General features: G+C 38.7%; 1 protein-coding gene across 2 annotated transcripts in view; it reads right to left on the bottom strand.

The window, feature by feature from the left end:
• Window positions 1-496: 496 nt before the first annotated feature.
• Window positions 497-10,672, bottom strand: part of stap2b (signal transducing adaptor family member 2b) — a 26,577-nt gene continuing 16,401 nt past the window's right edge. The window contains exons 8-14 of one of the 2 annotated variants that reach the window (XM_058390199.1): window positions 6,228-6,330; window positions 4,243-4,341; window positions 4,092-4,142; window positions 3,937-3,996; window positions 2,411-2,461; window positions 1,999-2,136; window positions 497-1,126 (exon numbers count right to left, since the gene is read on the bottom strand). In XM_058390199.1, the coding sequence (XP_058246182.1) occupies window positions 2,003-2,136; window positions 2,411-2,461; window positions 3,937-3,996; window positions 4,092-4,142; window positions 4,243-4,341; window positions 6,228-6,330 (498 nt within the window). In that variant the 3' untranslated portion in view covers window positions 497-1,126; window positions 1,999-2,002. The remainder of the gene's footprint in view (window positions 1,127-1,998; window positions 2,137-2,410; window positions 2,462-3,936; window positions 3,997-4,091; window positions 4,143-4,242; window positions 4,342-6,227; window positions 6,331-10,672) is intronic. The other variant, XM_058390198.1, reaches the window with a different exon arrangement.

Genomic DNA, 10,672 nt, shown 5'->3' with positions numbered 1-10,672 from the left:
TAAAACACTAAGACAGACCTGTGTGTGTGTGTGTAAGTTGTTTGCTATCAGAAAGTTTATTATAATTTAAGCAACACCAGCTTGGCTTAATACCTTCATTTAGAGTACTGTATACACTGCTCATATTAGTGTATAGTTACAGTATGTAGCTAATTAACTACTTTACTGATTAACTAAGAGAAACAACAGACAAACCCTCTCTCTAACACCATCAGTCATTCTTTCACTTCGTTGTCTCCGTCTTGAAGTGAATGAGACTTTGCCTTCTCGGGTCCGGGTGAACTAGCTGTCGCTATGGAAACGATGTGGCATTTGAAGTGAGCGTGTTCATAAGAACGTCAGAGCTGCTTTTACAGAAATGCCTTTTACAGCGCCTTTCCTCCTGACCAATCAGAATCCAGGACACCGTCAACGTTCCTCCAGGAGAAAATTCCACCACTCTTTAATACGTTTATTTATTTATTCATTTATTTATTTATTTACATTCATTGTGCTTCTCATAGAAATAAGTACAAGATACATACACCATCTTATACAAACACAACCGGACATCGATCATTCGCTGAAAAGACTTTTTTTCAGTCGCTGAAAAGACACTGTTTATTTACTCGGAATTACAATACTGTTAAAAAGGCACGAGGTGATAAAGAAGGCATTAAATGCAAGAGGAGGAGGAGGAGGAAGAAAAACAAAAAGGTTAGCAATAATGCTATACAGAAGAGTTTGATTAGCAAATAAAATGCTATACACTGATTTCCTGTCAGAACAGACGTTAGGGGCAGACGCTAATGTGGCAAGTACACGCTTTAACTTCTTACGTCCTGATTTACACTGAGTACTGGTGTGGGATCAATAAGCTGTTAATCTTCAAGATGCTTCAGAGCCAGCTGGACATCACACACACACACACACACACAGCTCATTAATCTCCTCCAACACCTACATTCTTGGCTGTGAGTGGACGGATATTTGACACAAACGACAAAACGGCTCAATTCTGCAGAGATCTTCACTAAAATGGTTCCTTCATATATATTTTTTTGAAGACAAGCTGGTCAGCCAGGGGTCAAAGGTCAGTCTGAAACACCTCTCAACAGCACCTTTTGCTTTAGCTCTTCATTAAAACCTGGGAAGAAGAAAAAAACAGACAGTTTATAACATTTAAACGTTTAATGTTACTTCAGTTCCTGTTTAAGCCAGACATGAATAATATATTATAAAATATATAATATTAAATTTAAAAATGGTTGGCAGGTCATTTCATTAAAATGAAAAAAAAAAAAAATATATATATTTTTATATAGTTATAGGACTTAAAAAAAAGGTTATAGTCCAGGTATTTATTATAAAATATTAACCTGATACAACAACCTGAAAACAACAACCCTAAAATTCGTCTAAAAATCAGACAAAAAATTTTTAAATACAAATGCAAATACTGTAATAAAAAAATGTAATAAATGTAAATAAGATCATGAATATTCATGAGTAATAAAATTTAACATTATTGTGACTAATGAGAACAAAAAAAACCTTTGAAATTAAATATTTATTTCTAGTCCAGTTCTTTAATATATTCTTGTGAGTTTCCAAATCTCTAAAATAGGGACTCATTTAAAAATAAATAAATAAATAAATAAATAATAATAATAAAAAAAAACACTCCCTCTTTTCTTTAAAAAAATAAAAATAAATTAAAGCTGCTGTTTGTAGTTTTTAAAATGGTTTAAAAGTATTTCCTAAAAATCCTCTACGTTCGAACCTACTTCACTAATCTTGTGTAATTCCCGGAGCAGTGGGTCACACTACAGGTTTCTTTTTGTATTTTTCTGGCCCTGAAATGCACTTTTAAAAAGCAACACAGTTTCAGCACAGAAGAGGGAAAAGCTAGGTATTGTTTTGTAATTGCAGTTCCACCTCACTGACAGCAGAGGGACTTAAATTCTCACAGATTGCCCCTTTAACAGTTTTGAAAGTCAGGTATATTTTTTTACATACACAGTTATAAATACAGAAGATCATCCATACTCTGAGAAAGACTTTCTGCGACAGCCAAGGGCGGGGTCGAGCGTCTTGGCTTTGTCGCAGGGTTCTCCGTGGCACTGCGCGGCCGTGTCGGTGGAAGCAAAGCTCCGCCTACAACAAAGATTTCATCAACGTGTGAGTTTGTCTTCCTGGGGCAGATTTTTTTGTCAATCCGGCGCAGACAGAAACAGATTCAGTGGCTATTTGTATGGTCTAATATTCTGACCAGCATGTTAATTATCTAGCAACACTTACACTAAAGCACGCTAACTATCATCATCCGTATTATCATCATCATCGTTATCCCTGATATAAATCTTTATATCGACGCTATAATGCAATGATGATAAAAAAATGATTAAAGAGTAAGAGTTAGGTCACTTACCCGGACCGATCTGCAGGTCAGGCATGGACGTCTGGTGTACCAAACCCCTCCCTGCGAACAACATGACATGTTTCTCATAATCATCAAAAACACTTCCACTTTTTCTGTATTTCCTTCTGATTTTACATCAAGATAAATTCAAGCTAGATTTGTCTTCATGTTTACATACTTTCCCAATCGTTTACCTAAAGCTGAAGCCGTTTATGAATTTTACTAATTTTTTCTCAGTCAGTGAAATCTGTTTGGAAAGAGTCAACCCACGACACCAACGTTACCTTCAGCATGCGTTCAAAAGCTAGGTGATTTTTTTTTGTTGATAGATTGGTGGCGTGGGTGCTCTGTTCTATTTTTAACCCAAGCTTGGTGGCACAACTTCCTGTGAGGAGCCTTGACATGGAATGCTTGGCTTGGGTCAGTTCTTTGTAAGCAGCCATATTGCTCATATTTTTCAGCAGATTATCTGCATTTACATTATTTCTGATGGGAAAATTCATCTCACAATAGAAATTTTCACCTTAAGAACTCGAATTGAATTCGTATGCCAATGAGGTTCTGCTGTAAATCGTTTTATTGCTGCTAAATTAAACAAGTAGCTATGTTTTATTTGAGTGAGTTAGCAAATATCCATTGTATATAGCAAGCTGCCTAACATTAAGAACTATTACTCTGTGTCATTTAAACCAGTAGCTAGGCTTCCTAACAAGCTGGCTAACTGCGCAAACTATTATGAAAATAAAACTATTAACCAGATTCACTCACAATTTAGCTAACATCAGGTTAAAACCAGTAACAAAGCTCACTAGCAAACTAGCTAAGACGAACTAGATTACTATAGTGTGTAAACTAGTGGTAAATAAAGTAGCAAACTAGCTAACATGTTGTTCTTGTCAAAACAATAGCCATGTTAGCTAACAACACTGCAGAAAATAAAAACCTTTCCAACAGAAACTGGCCTCGTCGGGAATGGTTTCCTTTATTTATTCTCCTCTCAGTGTCTACTGACTTTAATGGTTGCCATTGATGTTAGTCATAGCCATGTTTGCTAACATGTTAGCTAACATTATGCTAGCTGTTACATGAAGCAGTAACACCAGCAGCCAGAAACGAGGTAGAATTAGGCTAATGGTTATTCTGTGTAAAGCAGGAGCAGGGAGCTGATATCGGACTTAATATTATTACTGTGTAAAGCAGTAAGTTTGCTAGCAGATCTGGCTTTAATGCTAGCACAACAGCTAGCCTGATATTAAATATCCTGCTAGCATTTTTAGCTATTCCTTTCCACAGCAAAATAGCTAACGTGTGCAAACCACTAGCTAAGTTTGCTACAAAGTCTTGGATTTCATGCTCTCGAATTTCTGTCATATTATTATTATTAACTTTACAACTTTTGAGTGTCTATCATGTTTAATTTTTGTTTTTAATACCTTCTTAATACTAATTTTCTATGAGTTAGCATTGCTAATGTCTCTAAAAGCCTTTCTGGAATAAATATTTACAGAACACAGAGGCAGTTTTTTTGTTTTCACCTGGAGGCTTAGACAAAGCAAGCGGTGGGACGTATGCTTCTTCTTCACTGAAATCCTCATCTGAAACACACACACACACACACACACTTTACACACACTTACACACACACATGGCACAATGAGATGAAATTAAAGCAGAGAGGAGAGGAACTGACCCGAGTTCAGGTAGATGCTCTCTTTTGGATCAGAAACTTTCTTCCTCGGAGCTGAAGGGTGATGTTAATATTCATGTTAATGGGTTTGGGTATATTTAAATATGAGTGTGTGAGTGTGTGTGTGTGTGTGTGGGTGGAGGGGGGAGGGTACCTGGTTTGGGGGGCAATTTAGGAGTCGGGACAGATACAGGGCTGCTGGACGCACAGCGCACACTCTGCTCTCCGTTCTCCTTATTGTCTTCTACATACACTAAGGAAAGAAACATATAAACTGTGGGTTACAGGAGAAGCTAAGGCATTACTGACCATGCTCACCACACACACACACACAAAGAAAGGGAGAAAGAGAGGACAAATTGAAAAGGAAGAATGGATGGAAAGACAAACAGGGCAGGGGAAAGAAGGAAAAGGAGGAAAGTGAAAAAGAAAGATGGAGAGAAAGAAATAAAGACAGAAAGAAAGAGAAAAAAGGAAGGGATAAAAGAGGCAAGACAGGAGAAAGGAGGGAGGGATGGAAAGAAGAAAAAAATGAAAATGAAAGAAGAGAAAAAAGGGGCAGGGCAACTCGTTATTCTATTGAAATTCTTTTCTATAACGTAACACAATCGTAAAAAACTTGTAGCTATAAAAGTTCATAACACTCGTGTGATGTATAAAAGATTATCAGCACATGCGCGCACACACACACACACACACACACACACACACTGATCTGTTGAAAGACATGAGCTGAACTCAGAATTAGTTTTCTATAGAGAAAGGCTGAGCTGTCACAGGCATGGGTGTGTTGTGTTAAAGGAAATGTGTGTGTGCGCTATTCCCAAAACGCCTGGAACGCTTCCTTGTCGAGAGACTAATCAAAAGTCTGAGTCATGAGATTGACTGTAGAGTGGTGTGTGAGGAAGTTCTACTGTAACTCAGTCATACTAAAGAAATCTGTCCATGCAGGCAGAGAGTGATGGAATGGAAACCGGACTAATGAGACCTTTTCAATCAGTGTGAAGAACTGAATGATGTTCAGGCTGTGAGTCTGATCTAAAATCTAACTTTATTTCTTGTACATGTCTGGAGTTCTGCTCACTTGACACCATTTTTTTCCATAGAGCAACTTTAAATCGTTTAAAGAAAATAAACATATACATTTATTTATATTCATAACAAAATGGAGTTCATTCAGCCCTACTGTGAGGAAGAACATTTGTATGGCGAGATTTTGGATATACCGTATCTGTCAGGAACCATAGTGTATCTGTCTGTTCTTGTTATTGTTGTTGTGTATCGTCGTCTTAGTTATTAGGTCAGTCTGCCCCATGTCTTGTGTTTATGTTAATAAAGCAGTGCTTGTTTGAATCCCGCGTATGGGACTGACTCCATGGCGTGCGGGCGCACGTGGTGACCAGGGAGCTCCGGGTTCTAACCCTGTACTGCATGGGGGCGTTTGAATGTTACAGTATCATGGCATAAAGATTAGTTAGTGATCTCTAAAAACACACCTGAAGAACACTGGAATGTTTTGAAGAGCAAACTATTCCAGATTAAAGGATGTAAGGAGCGCTATAATAGCAGAGCTGTGTTCATACACACACCAATCCACTTTCTACTGCTGCAGCCGAACAGTGACCGCTGTCTCGTCCAATCAGAGGGAAGAATTCCATTCACACACTATACCTACCTTTTCCACTTTGTCTAAATTGTCTTTGTGTGTTTTTGGATCTGTTATTGTGTTTTCTGATCTGTTACTTTGTTTACTAAATTGTTATTGTGTTGTTGGATTTGTTATTGTGTGTTGCACTTCTCGGCCATCGTACAGAAAACCTTGCCCTCTGGTGGAAAAGAGCTATAATCAGACTAGACTAGATTTGTGTAACTATTTTGCAGATTAGTTATAAGAATGTTTCCTGTTTAGACAAAAATCGGACACAGAAAATATTTGTGTGAATGCTCCTACAAGTTAAAAACATTCAGATACGCAATATAACAACATTCCAGAGAATCTATTGGAAAATTCTAGACATTCCCAGAACCATTGCACTCAGAAAAAAAAATGCTGCAAAGCGTTAAAGCATTGATTCGGTCGCTTATTTCATACTTCTTAATGTTAGTGTAGGTTAATTTCCTGTGAGCTTGTCTTCTTACCGATGCTTTCTTCATACGTGTGCTCCAGAACCAAGGGCTTGAAAACTCCTCCAGTCTTCAACATCAGATAGTTTATCACATCGTGGAGTGAAGTGCAAGTAATCTGCAACAAATACGTGAAACGTTTGATACTTTCTCTAAAAAAACCCCCAAAAAAACAGTCTGATCAACACAGCTGCAGGTTCACTTCCAGAACGAAAATCTACAAATAATTTCCTCACCCCCTCGTCAGATGTCTTTCTTCAGTGGTAAAGAAATGATGTTTTTTAAGGAAAACATTTCAGGATTTTTCTCCATATAGTGGACTTCAATGGTGACCGTGAGTCTGACCTTTCAGAATGCAGTTTAAACCTCCATCCCAGCCCAGGAAGAAGGCACTTATCTTGACAAACCATCGGCCATTTTCTAAGAAAAATAAAAACCTGTATACTTTTTAACCGCAAAAGCTCGTCTAGCGCTAGCTCTGAAATGCGCGCCCACGACACTGCATACTATGTAATCACATCGGAAAGGTCACACGTGACGTAGGCGGAGCTATAGACCCAGTGTTTACTAGAGTGAAGAAGGAGGAGAGCTCCATGTGGAATGACCCAAAGTTATAGCTACCTTTTTGTTAGTAAAGAGCGTTTGACTTATTTGTATTTCCTTGGTCTTTGCACGTTCACTTTGCTTTTTGTGGTTCAAAAGTGCAAGTCCGTGACGCTATGTAAACACGACGGAATGTGACGCGTGACGTAGGTGGAACTACAAAGCGAACGTGCAACAACTTCAGAGCGCTCCTCCTTCTCCACACTAGTAAACACTGGGTCTGTAGTTCCTTTAGACGAGCTTTTGTGGTTAAAAAGTATAAAAAATTTTAATTTTTCTAAGAAAATGACCAATTGCTTTGCTAGATAAGAGTCTTCTTCCTGGGCTGGGATCATTCAGAGCTCTTTGAAGCTGCATTTAAACTGGTAGGTCAAACTCGCTGGCACCACTGACGTCCAATATACGGGGAAACGTCCTAAAATGTTTTCCTCAAAAAACATTTCCTTAAGACTAAAGAAAGAAAGAGGTGACCATCTTGGATGACAAGGGGGTGAGGGAATTAGTTGTAGATTTTTGTTCTGGAAGTGAACTTCTCCTTTAAGTGCTTCATGTTGTGTGTTAATTTTATGTGATAGGGAGTTAAACACTAGAGGAAGTGCTGTTATGGGAAAATGATCAGAGACAGAATCAGTGACACCATGAAGCCGTTGGGGCACTGCTAACATTTTTTTAGTTGTTTATGTGAAGTGCAATTAGTTACTATGGAAACGGTAACATTTCTTCTCGACGTCCCTCGCGCTACACTGGCCGGGGTGTTGATCACAGTGTGTTGGCTAGACCAGGTAGGTCGGCTAATGCTAATGTCAAATGCGATAACACCACCATAAACTTCGGTCTGCTAAATATCCGCTCTCTTACGAGCAATGGTCATCTTATCCAGGATCTCCTCATCGACCGAAAGTTTGACTTTTTCTGTTTGACAGAAACTTGGCAACAACCCAATGACTTTTCCACCCTTAATGAGTCCACTCCTCCTGGGTTTGTTTATATCTGTAAACCTCGTGGCTCTGGCCGTGGAGGTGGTCTCGCGATTATTCACCGTGAGAAGTGGAAAGTCTTGCCAGTGTCCGCTCCTGCATTTGACTCTTTCGAATCAACTGTGTGTGAACTCCCTGGGCCCACTCCCACCATCGTTGCAGTGGTTTATCGCCCCCCTAAACCAAAAAACAATTATACATCTGATTTTGCTGCTTTTCTCACCCACTTAATCAGTCTTTCCTCAAATATAATATTGTTGGGTGACTTTAATATACAGATTGACAATATTAACCACCCTCTTAGTAGAGACTTTATTGCCTGTCTTGAGAGTTTTGGTTTCCGGCAGCATATTGACTTTCCTACTCACTCAAAGGGACACATTTTGGACTTAATTTGCTGTTCAGGTCTTACTCCTTCGGTTTGTACTGCTGATGATCTCCCTATAACTGATCACTTACTTCTCTCATTCAATGTTCAACTCTCTCTTTCTGTAATCAAGCTACCTCGTATCATCTCATTTCGCAATATTAAGGACATCAATTCTGATGCTCTTTCCTGTAGTACTGATAATCTTATGAACATTAACAATTTATCCAACCCTGATGATCTGGTTCTTCATTATAATGATGGTCTTAATAGTATTCTTAACTCTCTTGCTCCTCTGAAAACAAGGACAGTCACCTTTTCTCACTCTGCACCTTGGTTTACTTCTGAGCTCCGGCTAATGAAAGCCAAATGTCGTCAGCTTGAACAGCTTTATAGGAAAACTGGTCTTACTGTCCACAAAGATTTGTACAAAAGTCATCCTCTGCACTATAAGAACTGTATTGTTAATACTAAATCCAGGTATTATTCTGGTTTAATATGTTCCTATGAAGGCAAAACTAAGATGCTGTTTTCACTCTTCAATACTGTTTTTAGTCCCCAATGTTCTTTGCCTTCTCATCTATATTCATCTGCCTTTTGCAACTCTCTGATGTCCTTTTTCTATGATAAAGTATACAAAATTCATCTGCACCTAGGCTCACCATCCTCCCTTACTAGTTCTTCTGAATCTTACCCTATTCCTTATCCTTTCTCCGCTTTCCAGTTTCCTACCAATTCAGATATTTCAGATCTTATACGCAAGTCTAAGACTTCTACTAGTTCACTGGATCCGCTTCCCACTGTTCTGGGGGACTGTCAAGGCCTGTCTTCCCTCTCTGATTCCTCTTATTTCTGCTATCATTTGCTCCTCTCTTACTACTGGAATTGTTCCTATCCCACTTAAAACTGCTGCTATTACTCCAATTCTGAAAAAGTCTGGTGCCGATCCTAGTAATTTCAATAATCTCTGCCCTATCTCCCACTTACCTTTTCTTTCAAAAATCCTTGAAAAAATAGTTGCTTCTTAACTTCATTCTCATTTAACTTGTAATAACTTGTATGAACATTTCCAGTCTGGTTTTCGCCCTTTACATAGCACTGAAACTGCCCTTTTAAAAATTACTAATGGCCTTCTCATGGCAGCTGATTCTGGTTCAGTCGCCATTCTTATCCTTCTTGAGCTAAGTGCGGCCTTTGATACCATTTCTCATACCATCCTTCTTAATCGACTTATCTCAATTGGCATTACTAACACCCCTCTGGACTGCTTTAAATCATATCTATCAGAGCGCACGCAGTTCATCAAATTACACTCTTTTAGTTCCAAATCTTCCCCTGTTAACACTGGAGTCCCGCAAGGTTCTGTCCTTGGACCTCTTTTTTTCATCATCTACCTTCTTCCTCTTGGCAATATCTTTCGAAAATACGGTATTCTATTCCACTGTTATGCGGATGACACCCAACTCTATTACTCTAGCGAACCTAATGCTACCCTCCCTCCTTCCTCTCTTCTTGACTGCTTTAATGAACTCAAATCCTGGTTCTCTTCCAACTTCCTCAAACTAAATAGTGAGAAAACTGAATTTCTTTTAATTGGTACTAAATCAACTTTATCTAAAATAAATAGCTTCTCCCTCTCTATTGGCAATTCTATTGTTTCCCCTTCTACTCAGGTTAAGAGTTTGGGTGTCCTCCTGGACAGTACACTCTCATTTCAATCACATATTAATAACATTACCCGGTCTGCGTATTTCCATCTACGTAATATCAACCGTCTTCGTCCTTCCCTTACACAGAAAGCTACTGCTATTCTTGTTCACAATCTTGTTACCTCACGTATTGACTATTGTAACTCCCTTCTTTTTGGTCTCTCTCATAAATCTCTTCTTAAACTTCAACTGGTTCAAAACTCAGCAGCTCATATCGTCACTAAAACTCCTTCATTTCACCACATCACTCCGGTTCTGCAGCAGCTTCACTGGATTCCGGTCAAGCTTCGCATAGACTTTAAGATTCTTCTTCTCACTTTTAAAGCTATTCACAATCTTGCCCCTTCTTACTTGTCTGATCTTCTCCATATCCATGTTCCCTCTCGTTCTCTTAGATCTGCCTGTTCTCTTCAACTTTCTGTGCCTTCTGCTCGTCTCATGGGGCAGAGGGCTTTCTGTTGCTCTGCTCCCCGGCTCTGGAACTCTTTACCTCCAGACATCCGTAACCTTGAGTCTCTGTCTATCTTTAAATCTAGACTCAAGTCTCACCTGTTTAAGCTTGCTTACTCTTCCTAAATCTTACTTGCCCTCTCACACAGTCACAGTCTTCTGTATTTTTTTGTTATTGTTGCTTGTTTTTGTCGTACTGTTTCTATGTGCTTTGTTTTGTAACTCATTGTTCCGTGTCCTTGGGTGTTGAGAAAGGCACCTATAAATAAAATGTATTATTATTATTATTATTATTATTATGTTAATACAAACCAGCCATTATTGAAAAAAAAATGCACAGCTTCTGACCAATCA

Source organism: Hemibagrus wyckioides, linkage group LG05 (assembly GCF_019097595.1).
Source record: "Hemibagrus wyckioides isolate EC202008001 linkage group LG05, SWU_Hwy_1.0, whole genome shotgun sequence".
Classification (NCBI taxonomy): domain Eukaryota; kingdom Metazoa; phylum Chordata; class Actinopteri; order Siluriformes; family Bagridae; genus Hemibagrus; species Hemibagrus wyckioides.
This window is presented reverse-complemented; position numbering and strand designations above follow the sequence as displayed.